General features: G+C 43.3%; 1 protein-coding gene across 2 annotated transcripts in view; it reads right to left on the bottom strand.

The window, feature by feature from the left end:
- The window catches only part of DPYS (dihydropyrimidinase), an 81,226-nt gene extending 72,423 nt beyond the window's left edge, over window positions 1-8,803 (bottom strand). For both annotated transcript variants that reach the window (XM_045453931.1, XM_045453929.1), the window contains exon 1: window positions 8,428-8,803. In XM_045453931.1, coding sequence (XP_045309887.1) covers window positions 8,428-8,691 — 264 coding nt within the window. In that variant the 5' untranslated portion in view covers window positions 8,692-8,803. The remainder of the gene's footprint in view (window positions 1-8,427) is intronic.
- Window positions 8,804-18,971: the final 10,168 nt, after the last annotated feature.

Below are 18,971 nucleotides of genomic sequence, written 5' to 3'. Positions count from 1 at the left end.
TACATCGCCCGTGAATCTCCTTACTTCTTGCGTCTATACCTCCACTGCCCAGTGCCACCTACATCCTCTGACTGGACTAGAGCAGTAGCCTCTTCACTGTCACCTTGTCCCTAGCCATGCTCACCACTTCTGATCTTATATTGATTTCCCTTTTGCTCTTACGATGGAGAAAACACAATTATTACACATCCCATAAGGCTGAAACTTGAGCTGACTTCTCTGTTTGCTATTGAGTCACCTCCCTTCCAACCCATTTGACCCATTTCAATGACACTGTTCCTCTCTCTCCTTGGAGAGCTCTGAGCTCCGTTCTAGCTCAGAGAGAGATGTCACTCCTGCTCTTTCCTCCCCAGCCCCTCCTCTACTTGGTCCAGTGACTCTTAATCCTGGGTACACACCAGCATCATCTAGGGAAATTTATCCCATCCCTCAGAGATCCTGACTGGATGGATGTAGTTTCATCTCTGTATGTTCTGTGCCTATTACAGTGCCTGGTACACAAATATTCTTTAAATGTTTAAGGGAATGTGAAAAAGAAAAGCACAGGCCCAAGAGGGAGTCACTTATGCTAGCTAGGCCAAGTCACCAAACCAGAGTTTCATACCTAACCTTACCGCAGTCTCAGCTCTCTGCCTCAGAAATGTAGTCAGGAATTTCCTGGTTGGCACCAATGAGGTAATCTGTCATCTGGACCCTCTCCATCCCCCAAAGTAAGATGAGGTAATCTTCAGGATAAGACCCCCTGCCCTTCCCCCTAAGAGAGAGTGACCTTTCAGGAACCAATCCTTTCTTTTCTTTTGCTAAATAATTTCCCTCTCCACTCTCCTTCCTATAAAAACCTTCTATTTTGTAAAGTACTTGGAGCTTCTTTCTACCTGACAGATGGGATGCTGCCTGATTCATGAATCGCTTAATAAAGCCAATTAGATCTTCAAATTTACTCAGCTGAATTTCTGTTCTTTAACAGGAGAAAGGAAGGGAGGGATCAATGAATTTCCTCCAGTAGCTATGAGATGGAGTAATTATGATGATTCACTTTTCCAATAGCAAAATGAGAAAGCAGTGTAATTTGCATGTTAATGTGACATTTCATTTCTTAAAAATATTGCTAGCCCTGGCCATGGAGCTTTCTGGATCCTTCTATGAACATGTTAATGTGGAATGTAGACTGAGCGCATATGAAAGCTGAATGCTCAGTTTTCTCCAAAGCTCATCACCTAATCAGTGTTAATTAACAGATTAGAATCTATACTGGCCTCAAATGACTTCTTTCTTTTCTTTCTTTCTTTTCTTTCTTTCTTTCTTTCTTTCTTTCTCTTTCTTTCTTTCTTTCTTTCTTTCCTTCTTTCTTTCTTCTTTCTTTCTTTCTTTCTTTCTTTCTTTCTTTCTTTCTTTCTTTCTTTTTTCTTTCTCCCTCTCTCTCTTTCATTCTTTCGAGAGAGAGTACACAAGGGCAGGGGAGGGACAGAGAGAGGGAGAGAGAGAGAGAGAGAGAGAGAGAATCACAAGTAGGCTCTGCACCATCAGTGCAGAACCTGATGTAGGGCTTGATTTCACAACTGCACCATGAGGTCATGACCTAAGCTGAGATCAAGAGCTGGATGCTTAACCAAATGTGCCACCCAGGCACCCCAAGTGATTTCTTGTCTTGTAAAAAAGATTACACTTTGTTGTACTTTAACTTTTAAGGTCTTTGTTTTTATGTGTGAACAGATCCTCAGGATTCAGGAATTCATGAGTATCACCATATCAATTTCTCTAGTACTTGCAATGAAACATAACTGAAGAACTGAAGTGTCCTCCCTCAATTTGTTACTTGACCTATGACAGGAGAAGCACAAAGTGGAAGTGAGCAGTAGACTCTGGGCAGCTGCTCTCTTATCTGCTAAATAACTTGCTCAGAAACATAGTTTGTGATGCAGCAAGCCATTAGGACTGGTGACCTGGCGAAAGGGAAAATGCCAGACCTTAAGCATTCACTCAAAAATAGTCACAATCATCAAAGTTAAGCCCACAAGCTCAAAGTCTACTGTATATAATTTATTATGAAGGCCAACATACATTAGAGCCCCATATACCTCTAGTCTGTCTGCCATTGGGAACAGAGAGCATGGTTTTCATCTCTACCCCAACCACAGTGCCAGTCACTTTGTGGGTTTCCAAGAAATATTGTTGGCTGAAATAATAAAATCTAATCATCAACTTGAAAAATCCTTAGTTTAGGATCATTCCATTTTAAATTGTGGTGCCAGGGTCCAGAGTATGCCCCTGTGGCATAAAAATCATTTTGAGCTGAAGGTATTTAAGAATAGGTGTGTGAGAGTGTGTGTCTGCGTGTGTGCGAATACCCTTATCTGCCTAAAAGCAAAGCCTCCCAAAATTCAACTGTAATAAATCCCCTTCTAGGAAGTTTCACCACTAGGGAAGATTGACTCTTAACACCCGAGACTAGAAACTTGCACCACACCTCAATAGACCTTGTCACAAACCATCATATTTCCCACTGATTTTCTTAAGAGCCCATCTGTTTTTCCTAAAAGTCATTTGTTTCCCCATCAGTGTCCTCTCTACTCCCCCTCTTCTCTTATTAAGAAGTCATTTATGTTCCCATACATGCCCTCTCCTTTCCTCTCCCCTGTTAAGGTGGTATATAAACCCCAAATTCTAACCACCTCTTGGGTCACATTTTTCTGTGAACTTGCATATACCTGAATTTTAAAGATCTGTCTTTTCTCTTGTTAATGTGTCTTTTGTCAGTTAATTTGCATGTCCCAGTTACTAAACATAAGAGGATATAGGAAAACTTTTTCCTTCCTGACAGTAGCATCATGGAAACCTTGATTTACACACTACTTCTGTTGGACATTAAAAACCCTCAGGCAAATGAGGAGGAAACATGCAGTGGAACTGAAAAGCAGGGAGAACTCAAGTATGAAAACTGTAAGAAGGCAAGTCCTAGATTCTGTCAAGTTCAGCGAAAGAATTCCTAACACACAACACCCTTAATGGGGCCCTATTTAACATCAAGCGGTTTCTAATTAATCCTTGAGATTTTTTTTCTTCCTCTGATTAGTGCAAAGATTAACTTTGTAATCAGTAAAGAGCTACTCGAGAAAATCACAGAATTATAAACTCTTAGAGCTGGAGCATGCAAGCTATTAGCACAGGAAGAGCATTCAAAGCTCAGCTTCACCAGCAATGAAAAAAAGTTCGTTTAAAAACATTAAGAAATTCTGTTTTTCCTATTAAATTGGCATTGATTTTTTTTGTTTAAGGCAGTAGTTACAATTAACCAGGATTCAGTGAAATGAGAATTGTAACGCGTTGCTCATGGGAGCATGAACTGATCTGGGTATATGTATTAAACTCCTTTAAGATCAATCTAAGACTCTTTGGTCCAGTCATTTCACTCTGAAGGGTGATTTCTAAGTCAATTATCAAGAATCCGTATGATAATTTATGTCCCAACATTGTTACACAAGCAAAAAAACAAAAAACAAAAAAACAAAAAACAAAAAACAAAAAACCCCAAGAACCCAGAAACCACCAAAATGTCAACCACTGAGAAGACAGGAAGGGAGCTTTTAACAGTTTATGAAACAGGATAAAAAACGGGTAGCGTAGTTGAAGGAAGGATGAACTGGCTCGGAACATGCTGAGTGCAAAGTGCTTGTGGGACATCGAGGTTGTGATATCCTCAGACAGGCGGAAATAGAAACCTGATGCACAGAGACAAGAACACGGAGAAAAAGCTGCGAGGCTTAGCCTTGGCGAGGACAATGGGGTCCCGGAAATCACATTCTCCAACGGCAGTTAAGGTTCTGGGGGAAATGTGTAATGAATGAGGCTGTCTCCAGAGAGCACGCAAAATTTAGTAGAAGGAAAAATGTGCGCCCCAAAGAGAAAACCGTGAAAATGCGGGAAGCAAGATGTTAAACATTATAGGTGATTTAAATATTATTTTTCTTTACGTTCAACTGTATTTTCCTTTTTTTAAAAAAAGGCAGTTATCCAAGCAATATATATTGAGCAACTATAACGCTCCAGCATTTTCCTGAGGGCTGGATAATGAATAATATATATTGTTTTCATTACTTTCACTTTTTTTTTTTAATTGAGGTTGTTCTTCCAACTAAGGCATCATTATATAGATAAGGAAATGTTAACAACTCTGAGAGAAGAAGTGACTTGCCCAAGGTCACACCATCAGCCCACACAGCTTCCAAAGCCCAGCCTGGAGCTCCCACAAGCAACAGAGAAAGGGATCTGACTTGCGACCAAGTTTTCTGAAGTGCAGTTCTACAACGTGAAGAAATTCTATAAATACACCACACACGCATGCTTAATCATACACCTTCCACTGCCTTATTATAAGCAATCATCTTGATGGCAATTTACCAAAAAGTCCCAGAGCAAAGCGTAATTTCCTTTCTTGACAGTTTTGAAGACTTTTGTCCTACAAAAGAAAAAGAAAAAAGTGTTCTGTGTGTTTTCCCAATTAAAAAAAAAAAAAAGATCCTTCTACCAGCTACTGATGCTGCCAGATTTTTAATGTGAGCCCACCCACTCCAAGCTGCATATGTCTGAATATCTATATCTATCTATCTATCTATCTGGAAACTGGCCAGGCTTTCATAATTTACTCTCTTATCACAGGATATAGTAAAAGCAAAGTCATAATTCCTTCAACTTTACCTAACTCACAATATCCATTTGCATTTAAAAAATCCCATTGTTTTTCCTCATGGATATTGAATATTGGAAAACCACTGTACATCTAGTATATTTCAACAAAATGAAATATGATTTCTTTAAAGCAGAAAATTATTTCCATTAGTTACATCAGATAGAAAGCTTTTACCTGTAATTAAGTAAATCAATTCTAGGCTTGAAACCCAACCTATGCCATAAATTAGACTTACAAAATATATAACCTTTGGTTGACCTATATTTCATTTTTTAAATTGGGCCCCATCACAATCTGGTGACCAATAAATAGAATACCATGAACAGTATCCCTTCTATGTGTTAGATATTATAAATGATCTGCCTGGTGCATGCAGAAAGTAAAAAGCTATTGGTCTTAACATTTGGGGCCCATCTCCTGAAAGCATAATATATCATTTCTACTTTATAGCTTTCTGTATGCAAGGTACCCATTTCTTACCCTTAGAAATGATGCGGCCATAAATTCAAGTACAAATGCCTCACAAACCTAACTCCTGAAATGTGTATTTATTTTGATAACCTTAACTGCCTCCAGCTTTGGGAGAGTGAAGAGCTACCGTATTTCTTAAGGATGACCCTGCTTTGTTTTTGAGAAAAGCTATCTCACATCGGCATGTGACATACCCAGCATTTTCATCCCAACACCTGCCACACGGACAAACCTAAACATCACACGTTTTCCCAATAGTTTCAGAAAGGAAGTGAGCCTAGTAGGTAGGTAAGAGCTCTAGCAATGACAGGCAGTAAGGAATCTGAAGAGCCACTTGGTCACTGACTGGTGTGTGGCCTTAGGCAAGTGACTTAAATTTCAGTTTCCTCAGCTGCAAAATGAAAGAACGGCCCCTGAGATTGTTGGAAGATGGTGGACAACTTAGCACAGTGCCAGCACATAGTAGGTGCTTGATAAAATAAACGTTATGTAATGGTATTAATAAGATTTTTTCAAGATTAATATACAACCCAATCAACATCTACAAAAGATTTCTTTGCCCCTATTTCCCCAAACCAGAAACTCCACCAACACTGCCTTGGGAATTATGAAAGACTCTATAAAAGAGGGCAAAGTGAGTCAATAATGTTGTCCTTCCAGAACTCAGGCCAACGCTTTAATGCTCCTGTGTATCTGTGTTTACCCATCTGGAGTCTCCTCTGTTTTCCGGGGCAGGAGAGGTGATCTCCTGGGATCCAACTGATTTTGAAGTAGACTTCTGTAACTTAGTGTCTTTGTGAGGACTGTTTTCGTGTTCAACATGAATTTAGCCTTTACTATATCTTTGACCTTAACATCTCTGACCATATTGTTTTCGGTTTAATTAAGATCCTAAGCTCATGAAGAACATGTGTCTGTTTAATAGCTTGACAACGTTTAAATACAGAGATGCCTAGAGAATCAGCTGGTGGATAAGTTCTTTCAGATGTTGATGACTATAATATTGTGATATGCTTCAAAGACCTTCCTTCTCACAATAGAATTGCACATCTCTCCATGCTAGGAATCCCTGAATGGCCAAAGAACGACAGACAGAAGACTAAGAACCATCTCCCAGGGCCTTGGGGCATACATGGATGATCCTGAGAAAGCGAAGGAATGTTTCTCCCCCACAGCATTCCAACCCCGCATCCTGGCTGCTTCTCATTCTAGAACCTTGCTGAGAAAAAGGGAGATGATGTGGGGAAATGACACTAGTGGTCCTGGCAGATGGCCAGAAAGAGCGGCTCTGCACCTGGCAAATGGGGGTGTCAATGAATGCCCTGCCTTTAGCAAAGCACTTTGTTAGTGATGAGCCTGTGGTAACAGAAAGAGTATGTACTGTAACCAAAAACAACAGGTTGCAAATTATGGACAGGTATGCACACAGGCCCATACACACATGCATAATACCACCTCAATTATGTAAAATAAAGCATATTAGGAAGCACAAAAGCAATATACGGACACAGGAGTTGTCAATGGACTTAGAGATTATGGGTACTATTTTTCTTTCTACTTTCCTAATACTTTTTTTACAATTTTGTACAATCATGTATTGCTTTTATATACGAAAAATTCACTTAAAACGTAAAAATAAGTTTAGGAAAGTTTACTTTTAAAGTAAAGGGCAAAATGAATGTTCACTTTTCCCCAACAGAAATGATACGTCCCACAAAACACTTTGACCACTGCCCTGATGATAAAGGTTAATAATCAGTAACTAGGAGTAAGCTTTCCAAACATCTATGTGAACAGCCTGCCCAGACCTTTCTCTCTGGATCAAATTGTTCTTTTTTTCTATTAAACACTGTGGTTAATCATAGATGATTGAGAAATGTGGACAGTGTGTGTGTGAGGAGAATAAAACTATTGGAAAGAAGTTAGTAAGGTAAACGAACTACGGCTCAAACTACTTTGAAAGCCTGTACAATTAATATCTTGACGAATAGCCTGATTTGTTTCACACACAAGAGTTTAGGCCTTAAGGATATCAATACCTTCAGCCCAAAATGCAAGCCTCAAGGAGGGCATGGGCTTAGCTTTAACCCAAGTGCTGAGTGGGGTTGTAACTTTATGTAGCTGCAAGGCAGCCCAGTTTGTCTCCAGATCTTATTTTCAGGAGCTTTGGAGAAACGTTCAAGGTTCTTTTCATTGAGCAGAGCCTCTAGGCCTTTGTGTCTAGAGAAATCCAACCCTCTCCCACCTTGGTTTGATGATCTGATCCTCCTGCACCATCAGCCAAGCCCCAGGTGCTCAAGCATCAAGAAGGAGGTCCATATTCTGTATCTCCTGGGCCAGCTGATTAAGAAGAAATGGGGCCAGGTTGCCTAGGCACCCGTGTGAGTGCTGGGGAGACCATTCCTGGAATATTTCTCTTCCACATTCTTGTCAGGGGGCGCCTGGGGGCCTCAGTCGGGTCAATATCTGACTCCGGATTTTAGCTTGAGTCATGATCTCACAGTTCCTCAGTTCAAGCCCCCCACCTCCGGCTCTGTGCTGACAGTTCACAGCCTGCTTGGGATTCTCTCTCTCTCCCCTTCTCTCTGCCCTTTCCCTGCTTTCTCAAAATACATAAATAAACATTAAAAATAAATAAATAACTTCTTGTCAGGGCTGTGTCTTTTCCACTGGAGGGTGGAGGCAAAGATTGTGGACCCAGTGGGCTACCAGCCTGCCCAGACTTGTCATCCACTACCCAGCATACGCTGCCTACTTGGAGTCAGGCAGTATCTACTAGGGGAACGGATTTTTCATTTGGTTTTGGCTGGGGGTGGAAGATGGGGAGAAATGGCTGGGGGTGCCGGGTAAACAGAGAGATTCTAGAGATAGTATGGAACACTGGTGGACTTCCATAGGACAGCAGCGACAATGGGGAAGGCGCGGGGAGGGAAGGGGGTAGTTGGGGAGTATAGGGTGCAGAGAACTGAGGGCGAGAGGATAGGCTGACTTAAGCGTGTCAAATTACCCAAAGCGAGGAGTAGCGGGCGTGTGGCTTGGCCTAAGCTGGGGGGAAGCCAGCGAGAAGGGGCGCCTGGTAGAAGGGCGCTCGCAAGGGACCGCCCACCCCGGCCCTACGGCCGCTCGGTCGCGGCTGCAAGGCTCGCTCCGGCCCCGCGGGCCCCTCCCTCGGCGCGGCGCAGGCGGCGGCCCGGGGGTTCCGGGGCAGCTGGGGGAGGCCCGCGGGCTCGGCGGGGCACCCGGGGTGCAGGGCGCGGCGGCGCGGATACCTTGGTGCCCTGGTGGAAGTCGTCCACGGACCGCGCGCCCATGAAGGGGAACTGCATGTGCGTGTGCGTGTCGATGCCGCCGGGCAGGACCAGCTTGCCGGCGGCGTCGAGGACCCGCAGGCCGGCGGGCGCGCCCCCGGGCGGCAGCAGGTCGCGGCCGAGCGCCCGCACCACGCCGTCCTCCACCAGCACGTCGGCCACCTGCGACAGGTCGTCGTTGACCACGCGCCCCCCGCGGATCAGGAGCCGCGACGGCGCCGCCATGGCGAGGGGGGCAAGGGCTGCCGACCGCGCGTGCGGGGTGGCCTCCTTCGCGGTCCCCGAGGGCGGCCGACGGCCTTGGCTCCGGGACCCCAGGGGAGCGCGCAGCCCGGGCGCACCCGCCCGCCCGTTTATCTGCTGGCCGCGGGGGCGGGCTCCACCCCGGGAGGGCGAGGCTGGAGCTGGCAGGCTGGGGCAGGCCGGCTGCGCTCCGTCACCACCCCGACTGTGCCGTCGTCCCGAGTCTAGGGGTCCGGGTCACTGGGAGGGAGAGTCTTGGAGTTTTAAGCGTTTGTTTTCCCTTGTAAGAAAAGGCACTTTGGGGAAAGAAATCCACCTTATGCTGCCCCTTAAAGACGAACGTGCCTGTCCCAAGACACAGACACACGCAGTCTCTCTCTCTCTCTCTCTCTCTCTCTCTCTCTCTCTCTCTCACACACACACACACACACACACACACACACATCACCTGCAGCAGCAACAATGAAAATACCCACGCCAGAAGGAACCACTTGATACTTGATCTGGATTTCCTTTTAAAAATATTTTCTATGAGGAGCAAATCATCACACAACCCCAGTAATTGGCAGACACGGAGTGAAAGTTCGGAGTGAAATATTTAATGTCTTTGAAACTAAAGCGGCTTGGTATCAACGATTCTCCAGATTTTAAGGATGCGATAGGTACCAGCAAGTTTTTCTTGGAAAATAGCAAGTAATGTAACTCTAAAGATCCAGGTTTTTAGTCCGATTTTTCACAAGACTGGTTCAGAGGTCTTCTGTTAAGTCTTTCACCCTCTTGGGTCCTCAGTTTTCTCATACATAAAGCTGAGATATTTGTTCTCCCCCTCCACCCTTCCAGACTTCTTTGAGAAGCGGATATGGTGATGGATGTGAATGCACCTTAATAAAATGGGAAATACCATAGAAACGTAATGAACAAACATTGCCTTTGTAAGGACTGACCATGGAGGGGATTGGGTGGGCGCGGGGGTGGGGGGTGGGGGTAAGGGATAAAGATCAATATCATCTTGTCCTCAAGGAGCCAGCCAATGGTGACACACATTCGATATTTCAATAGATGACGAAATATATAAAACAGAAAATTCTACCTTTGAGAGAGGATAAAGATAAGAGTTTGGGGGAAAGGGAGAGTCGACTTCTGTCTTGAAGACAATTGGATCTAGAAGATTCACAGAGAGGTATTTGAACCAGGATATAGAGGACACAGACATAAAGAGATGAGGGGTGGGGAAAGGAATGGCATGGTAGGCCATGGGAACAGAGTATGTAAAGGCACAGAGGAAGGATGGCAAAGTTGAGTCTGATAGAGCTAGACAACCTTGGACCAGCCCTGCACCTTACAGGGGAGGAGGAGGAAGCAGAGACAGAAGAGGGGTAGTCAGAAGGGGTATGGGAAAGCAACGTGTGAGGGAAGACAGAAGTACAGAATTTCAAGAAGGGCAGCAGAGCTGAATGCTGTAGAAGGGTCGGAGAGTGTGGTAGACATCTGCTGTTCCAGCACCTGTTCTTGTCCTTATTCCGCTAACAGGCCCTGGAGTTTCTCTGTGGGAAATCCTTCACCCAGAAGGAGTCCTCACAGTGATGGGATGGGCACGTGTCCCAGGCCACCTGACTATGCCCAGTGAGAGCAGATTCCAAGACTTTTGTTAGATGGAGCAGATGGGGACCTTATTCCTTCCTGCTGGACTTGAACCTGGAAGGTTATAAACAAGAGGCTTCTGGGAGCCGTGTAGACAACACAGGGAAACAGTCCTGTGAACAGACCAACACAGAGGACACGCAGGAGAGATGGAGAGAGGCTGGTTTCTCACGACATGGTTGGAGCTTCTGGAACCGCCCGTGCCTCAAGTCCCCCCCTCCTCTAGACTTTCCACTCTGTGGCAGCTGGTTGACTTCGGGTCTTCTGTCACTTTCAGCAGTCAACTGACAGAGACTGGGAAGATATCTTTTGAGTTTAAAGACAAGGCGGTCACATGTGACCTCAGGGATGGTGTTTTCAACAGTGGAATGAACGGTATCGTTGCAAATTTCCTCATCTCTCAGATTACACATACGTCTAAGTGATTAAAAAATTAGAAAACCTCAGTAATTTCAGATTCCTGATTTGGCCATCAAGCCAGAAACAAGAAATCCAAGAAGGTTATGCAATTATTGTGAAAAGGCTGCTGTGTAAAGGTGAAAGGAATAATTACAAATGTAATGAAACTCCTGTAAGCTATCCAAATAACACACCACCGTAGGAAAATAAGACGGGATGCCAGGGTGGTTGCGACATCCTTTCTGAAACTGTCCTGGTGAATGATTTCAAAGGTTTCTTTATTTTAGATACTTTATTTTTTTTTAGTAGAGTCTTTTTCCCTCTTTTTTCCCTTTTAATTTTATTTTAGAGAGAGAGCTTGATCACGAGTGGGGGAAAGAGGCAGAGGGATAGAGAAACACACAGATAAAGAGAGAGAGAGAGAGAGAGAGAGAGAGAGAGAGAGAGAATCCTAAGCAGGCTCCATGCTCAGCATGGAGGCCAACATAGGGTCGGTCAATCCCACAACCCTGAGATCATGACATGATCTGAAATCAAGAGTCTGATGCTCAACTGACTGAGCCACCCAGGCGCCCCACGGAGTCTTTTTTTCCCCCCTATGTTTATTAATTTTTGAGAGAGAGAGAGAGAGAGAGAGAGCACTCATGGGGGATGGGCAGAGAGAGACAAAGAGGATCCAAAGTCGGATGCGGGGCTTGAGCTCACGAATGGTGAGATTATGACCTGAGTCGAAATCAAAAGTCGGAGGCTTAACCGACTGAGCCACCCAGGTGCCCCTATTTTGGATACTTTATATCAAACCAACTTCCCATGTTGAATTAACTCAAACTTTTATCAGAAAAAGGGCTTTGTAGAATGTTGCTGAAGCAGGAGGAAGTGGCTCATGGTGATTCACCAACAGCAACATGAGACAGAGTGGGGAAGTTCAAGGAGAAGTGTTAGTTCACAGAAAGAGCTCTCCCTGATTCACCGAGTGGGATGAGCCTGGGCAAAAGTGCTGCTTGGAGGAAGCTTGTCCTCAGAACAGCCCCTCCTCTCTTTGCTTTGTCCTGTTCAGCCTCCTCCTTACCCAGAGGTCTACTTAGGGCCTCACTGGGCAGTAACAAGGATTTGGGAGAGAGAGACGCGATACTGGTGGGAAGCAAGACTGTCATTTTGCCTTTTTCTTGCTGGGGGAAGAGTCGGGTTGGTTGACTCACAGAACAAAGAGTGGAGGACTCACTGTCACCCAGAAGATTACAAAGATCGATGCTTAACCACAGAAATCAGCCCTGATGATTTCAAAGGGCAGCAAGGTAGAGGAGAAAATGGTGACTTCCTTCACTGAGTGGCTTGAGTTTTTGGGAAAACAAATCCATCAGACCCAGGGGCATTTAAGTCTTCAGCAAGCCCAGAGTCCAGGAGTTTGCTTTCCCTATTCTCCTGAACTGGCCGGCTCCTGCTCTAGGACCCTGTGGCCCTGAGAGGGTTTCAAGCCACTGTTTATGGGCAGAGGGAAGGAATGATGAGGTGTGCGGGCACACCGAGGAACAAGAAAACAAGAGAGAACTGGGTGTCTCCGGAAACCGTGCCCCTGCTGGGGTCTGTAGGAAGCCCCGGTTCCCTGTCCCACCCTGGGATCCAAGGTAGCGAAGATTTATCGAGCACTCACGTGAAGTCAGGACTTGGCCAAATACTTTACGTGTCTTAGTTTACTTTACTCTCATAACTCTTGAATCAGAGATTGCAGAGGTGAGGAGGCAGCGTGGATGGGTCAAGAATAGAAGAAAATGCGACGAGGTGTTGGAATTAGGAATCTAATTAATCTAGCCCTGATGTCAACTTCTGGTGTGTGTTTGGGCAAGTCAGTCTCAGGGCCTCTGTCTTCTCAACTGAAAAACAAGGAGTGAGGTTGACAGGAGCTTATAAGACCCACGCTCTGGGCTTTTAGAGTTTTGTGACTCTGGGAACAGGGACAGAAGCTCATTCAGAGAGTGCCTGGCAGAGTCTTCGAGTTTAACTCTTCTCGGGTCAAGGTGTGTGAATTGGAGACCAAGTAAGACTTGCCTTTGAGATCCAGGACTATTTTATTTCTGGTCCCTCCACTTCATTGGGGGCCCTTCATGGAAAGGGTGCCATATACACAGTGTGAAGCCTGCAGTCATCAGGGAATGATGCTTGATGGAACTGATCCTGACGTCTGTGTGCTGATGCCCAGGGGCAACATGTTTATCACTGCTCAGCAATGACATCCATGACAGGTGGGAACGGTCCCCTGCCTGTGGAGGGCCAGAGAGAGAGAGAGAAAGAGAGAGTGAGAGAATGCCCATTGGACAACTCCAGAGGGCACCCTTCCCTGAAGCACCAGTCTTGGCCAGAAGGAAGGATGCCTGCCCTGGATAACAATACCAGCACCGGTAGCGAAGATTTATCCAGCACTCACGTCAAGTCAGGACTGGCCAAATGCTTTATGTGCCTTATTTTACTTCACTCTCACAACTCTCTGAACTGAGTACTGTTTTTCCCTTTTTGAGGTCAAATGATTTGCCCAAGGCCGCATAGCAGTAAATGTTGGCAGTAAGCCATTCTGGAACCTGTGATTTGCCCATTATGTGACTCCGGATTCCAAAGCCAGGTTCAGATCCTGGCTGCACTGGGGCCTCAGGTGACGTAAATGGATACATGATGACCCAGGAATGAAATTCTGCCTCCCTGACAGTGACTTCTGACCTATAGCACCCGTGATGAGCTGTTTCAAAGATGCTGCACAGTCGCCTAGATTGTGATGACTGTATTGTGGAGTGATTCTGTGTTCTTGCTCAGGTCACCAAGGACATGAGTGGTTAAAACAATTTATAAAGCAGGCAACACCGACCTGCCTTGGGGGAAAACTTTCAGACATGTTCTGGTGTGATTCCAAGAAACTCGAGGAAAAATACTTTGCAAACGTTCTCGTCTCCTATACAGTCTGGTATTAACATAATTTTTGTTTGTTCTGCTTCTGGTTTGTTTGTTAAACTATTCTGATGCTGAGCTGGAAGTTCAGGCACGTCTTGGAAATGTAGGACAGTCCTTCTGCATTTCCTCTGGCTGCTCAAACAAAGCACCACAAAGGTGACAGCTTGAAAGAACACAACTTTGTTTTTTCTTGGTCATGGAGCCAGAACTCCAAAATCCGTTTCCCTGGACTATAGTCAAGCTCTTGGCAGTGTTGTTTCCTTCTGGGGCCTCCGAGGGAGAATTTGCTTCCTAGCCTCTTCCAGATTTTGGTGGGTGCCAGCATTCTTTGGCTGTGGCCTCAGCACTCCAGTCTTGGTCCATGATTGCAATTGCCTTCCGCAGCCTCCCTCTTATAAGGACCCTGTGATTACAGTCAGGGCCCAGCTAGGTAACCCAGGATAACTTCCCCCATTTCAAACCCCTCGATTTCATATCTAGAGTCCCTTTTGCCCTATAAGGCAACATCCACAAATTCCAGGGTCTAGGAAGATATCCGTGTATCTTTGGGGCCCCTAATTCAGCCTAAGATAGTGCCTATCATCATTCCCCTGAACAAAAAGACACTGCCTTCTCAAGGGAAGGGCTGGGAACACCAGGCTGGGCTCGGAGGTTTCTTCTGCCCATCTGCCAGCTTCACTAGCTAGTGCCTCCAGAAACCCTCCTGCTCCTTTAACTCACTCAGAATGTGCCATGGTTTCCGAGTTATTTTAATCTTTCTTAGCAAAACTTATTGCAGCAATATGATAATACGTAAGGAAATAGTGAAAGTGCACCCTGGGTTACAAAGGGTATAAAAAATAAATAAATGAGTAAATAAATGGGCTGATCTGAATATGAGTTCTGGCTTATCACCTATCACCTATGGATTCTTGGCTAAATTTCTTGGCCATTCTAAGCAAGAGCAAATCATTAAAAAAAATACCACTTGGATTTTTGTTGCATAGACCAAAATAGGGTTTGAATACTGTATTTTATATTTAAAAGTTTAAAAAATAAAAACAGTAAAATACATAGAGTAAAATTCATCTTGTTTAAGTATATAGTGCTATGAATTTTGACAAAGACATGCAATCTTTTGCAGGCAACTACCATCGCAATCAAAATGGAGAGTATTTCCATCAGCCCCAAAACTTTCCTTGTGCCTCTTTACAGTCAATCTTCTCTGCCCCCAGCTCTGGCCCCTGGCAACCACTATCTTCTTTCTGTCCTTTGAATTTTGTTGACTTTCGACTTGGATACAAAGTGAGGTGTAAAGTATCTGCAGAGTTTACCTACTTTGGTTCTAAAAGTCATCTTCAACTTAGTAGCGTTCTTCCTGTGCTGTGCATCTAAAGCAACCCCACTCCCTTCCCCTTTGATGCTGTCAAGATACAAAGCAAAAGGGATTTAAGGCAGACCTTACTGGAATTTACTCCAGACCCCAGCCGGGGCTGAGGCAGGGATAGCAGGCGCTCTGCTGGAGCCCTCCCAACACTGTATAAAGTTATGCCGACATGACAGTGTTGAGATTCTGATGCCCCAGGCGTGGGAGGAATCAGTGTACAGGCAAGAACATGAAATACAGACACAACAGTCTGGGTGCGGCCCCTCTTACATGCACTGGTCTCATCGACACCCACGCCCTCTGAAGCAGAGACTTTCGACCTCTGCACTGGCCACGCCATCTCATTTTATGCTCTTACTTCTCTCACATAAGGTAGTGGAGTTGTATATCTTCCTACTTCATTAAAAACGTTGTGCATCTTAAATTCTTCTTGGGAAAAAATTACTCCTTTGCTGTTAAGCGGTACTTAGTACTAGACATGACAAACACAGTGAAAATGCTGTAGGTCAAGGATAATACCTAACTACCCATCTATTATGTAACTGTGTATTTATGGCCACTAATCTGTGATGTTATTTACCTGTGTAATCAAAAACCTATTGATGGCACACAAAAAGAGCTAACTTCATGTTCACTTTGTCAGTATCACAGCACAGCACATGGAGGAAATGTTCAGCGTTGGGTCCACATTAATTAGATCACAGTTAAAAGTTTCTTTTAGACTTCTTTGGAGCTCCAAACTGAGCTTCAGCCTTATTTACTTTTCCATTCACACATTTGCCTTCAAAGAAGTTCACTGGAGTGTTACTAAAAACAAGTATTCGACTAATTGCGTTCCAAAATAAGTGACTGTAGTGCTAGAATAAACCACTAGATGGCATCTCGAAAAGACCAACTGTTCTTTGGTTCAGAAACTTTTGTAAATAATAGATAAGCCACTCCTGGTAACCTTATATCTGTATTTATATATAGTTATTATCCTCTCTTTAAAGTTGCAAAAGAAAATAAATAGTTTCTTTGTTCCCGTGAATCGGACTAATGAATCCTTTTGTGGACATGTTAATGTACAAGTATAATTTCATATTATAAAATTAGGATTTTCTAGATTTACAAAATATATGCTTCATATTAAATAAAGTCTTCACATTATGATTTAAAGAGCATATAGAGTGAGCAAATATAGTCCCTCCATAAATATTTATGGAATAATTAATTGCTGAGCTTGAATCCAAAAGGTACTGGGCTGAGGTTCTTATAAATGTTATCTCATTTTAACAGGAACTCCATGAAGTAGAAAGCATTACTTCCATTTTACAGATGTAAAAACTATGGTTCAGAGAGGTTAACTGCCAGAGTCACACAGTTAGTTGATCAGATTTCAAGGCCAATGGAACCGACAACCACTATATTATACGGCTAAATAGATGAAGACAGTATTTTCTGTCTTTAATTTGATAAAACAATTACTTTTATCTTGCAGAATAATAAGCAAGAATATTTGTACAGGAATAGCATAGACCTAATTCTAAAAGCAAAAGGAGAAAGGGAATATTGTTTGTGTTTTTGTTCTCTAATTGTTAATTGCTTTATGGAGATAAATTATACATCACAAAGTTCACCACATTGTTCAATTCAATGGTTTTTTAATATATTTACAATGTTTTAAAAACATTCACCTTGGGGCGCCTGGGTGGCGCAGTCGGTTAAGCGTCCGACTTCAGCCAGGTCACGATCTCACGGTCCGTGAGTTTGAGCCCCGCGTCGGGCTCTGGGCTGATGGCTCGGAGCCTGGAGCCTGTTTCCGATTCTGTGTCTCCCTCTCTCTCTGCCCCTCCCCAGTTCATGCTCTGTCTCTCTCTGTCCCAAAAATAAATAAACGTTGAAAAAAAAAAAATAAAAAAAAAAAAAATAAAAAATAAAAACATTCACCTAATCTAACTTCAGAATGTTTTTTATCAACCCCAAAAGAAACTTGTACCCATTAGAAGTCGCCAATCCTAACTCTCCCATCTCCCCATTCCCTAGCCCTATGTAACCAATAATCTACTTTTTGTCTCTACAGATTTCAGGGCATTTCATATAAATAGGATCATACAATTAATGGTGGTCTTTTCTTACTGACTTCTTTCACTTGGCATGATGGTTTCAAGTTCCTTCATGTTGTAGGATGTTTTCCACTTCATTCCTTCTTATTGCCAAGTAGTATTTCATTTTCTGGATATATCATGCTTTCATCCATTTATCAAATCATGTACATTTGGTTGTTTCTACTTTTGGGTTATTATGAATAATGCTACTATAATCATCCACATACAAGTTTTTATGTGGACATATGTTTTCATTTCTTTGGGTATGTACCTAAGAGTGAGATTTCAGGGTCAGATGGTAACTTTATAGTTTAACTTTTAAAAGTACTGAGAAACTGCTTTCCAAAGTGACTGCACCATTTTATATTACTGCCAGTGATGTATGGGAGGTCGTTTTTCTATATCCTTGCCAATGCTTGCAGTTCCCTCTCTGCTTGACAATAGCCATCCTAGATTGTGAAGTGGTTGTTTTTAAATTTATGTTATTTTTTTAAAAGTTTATTTATTTATTTTGAGGTGGGGGGACGCAGAGAGAGAGGGAGAGAGAGAGAGAGAGAGAGAGAGAGAGAGAGAGAATCCTAAGCAAGCTCTGCGCTGTCAGCGTGGAGCCTGATGCAGGGCTCAGACTCACAAACCATGACATCATGACCTGAGCTGAAACCAAGAGTCAGATGCTTAACCAACTGAGTCACCCAGGAACCCCTAATCTTTTTGTTATTTTTTAATAAAGCAAATATGGTTCCAAAGAAAACAGAAATGCTCACAATGTGACTGTAATAAAATCTTAAATATAAAGTAAAATTTCTCCATTATTCTCTGTGTGAACATGTAGTTAAGAATTAGTTTGTGTTCCAAGAATTATACTCCTTCCAACATCAATGACAAAGGTATTATTGCTGCTGCCGATACTGCTGCTTCAGAGGACAATATCTACCACCCAGACATGTTCTGAGGATTAGAAATGATGTACATAAGGCATCTAGTACGACCGTTGGTGCTCAGGAAGTACTCAACACATGGATGCTTATTTTTACTCACTCCATTCAAGAAAATGGTTACAAAAAATCACTTTGCACACTTGGCAAACAATTCTAATGGCAACTCATGAGCTAGAGGAATGGAAATTATATTGTATGGTGAAATCTCCATAAAAAACAGTAATAATGCAAATCCAGCCAAAGGAAACCAATAGGAACACAATGATGTTAACACTCATACGATGCATAATAACCAATACAAAGTCTGTATTTAAGTCAGGCTTGGAAAAACTAAATCTAAAAGCCAAAAGAAATTTCAATGTTCTTTTTTTTTATTTCTTTATTTTGAGAGACACAGTGAGAGTGGGAGAGGGGTAGAGAGAGAGGGAGACAGAGAATCCCAAGCAGGCTCTGTGGGGCCAGTGCAGAGCCCAATATGGGGCTCAAACCCACAAAACCGTGAGATCATGACCTGACTGATACCAAGAGTTGGGACACTTAACTGACTGAGCCACTCGGGCGCCTCAGAAATTTCTATGTTCTTTAAAATCAGGGCTCAGCAGATAAGGGAAATATACATGATCCTATTGTAGTGAAAATGAAAAAAGTTTTAGAATATTATTTATATGTTGCTTATTACCATAGTTTCTGGATACAAATAATTTCCCTGAAAGCCTGTTATTTATACTATTTATATTAGCTCAATGCATGTTACTAAGTCCATAGCATGTAGCCACATCTTTCCTGGTCAGGGCCCTGTGGAAATTCTTCACTTTGGCCTTTGTAAAATAGATGTCTCTGCCAAGATACCACTTTTCATTGAGATGCAGACATAAGTGGCCCTGTAATCAAGAA

The sequence above is a fragment of the Leopardus geoffroyi genome, chromosome C3, assembly GCF_018350155.1.
Source record: "Leopardus geoffroyi isolate Oge1 chromosome C3, O.geoffroyi_Oge1_pat1.0, whole genome shotgun sequence".
Classification (NCBI taxonomy): domain Eukaryota; kingdom Metazoa; phylum Chordata; class Mammalia; order Carnivora; family Felidae; genus Leopardus; species Leopardus geoffroyi.
This window is presented reverse-complemented; position numbering and strand designations above follow the sequence as displayed.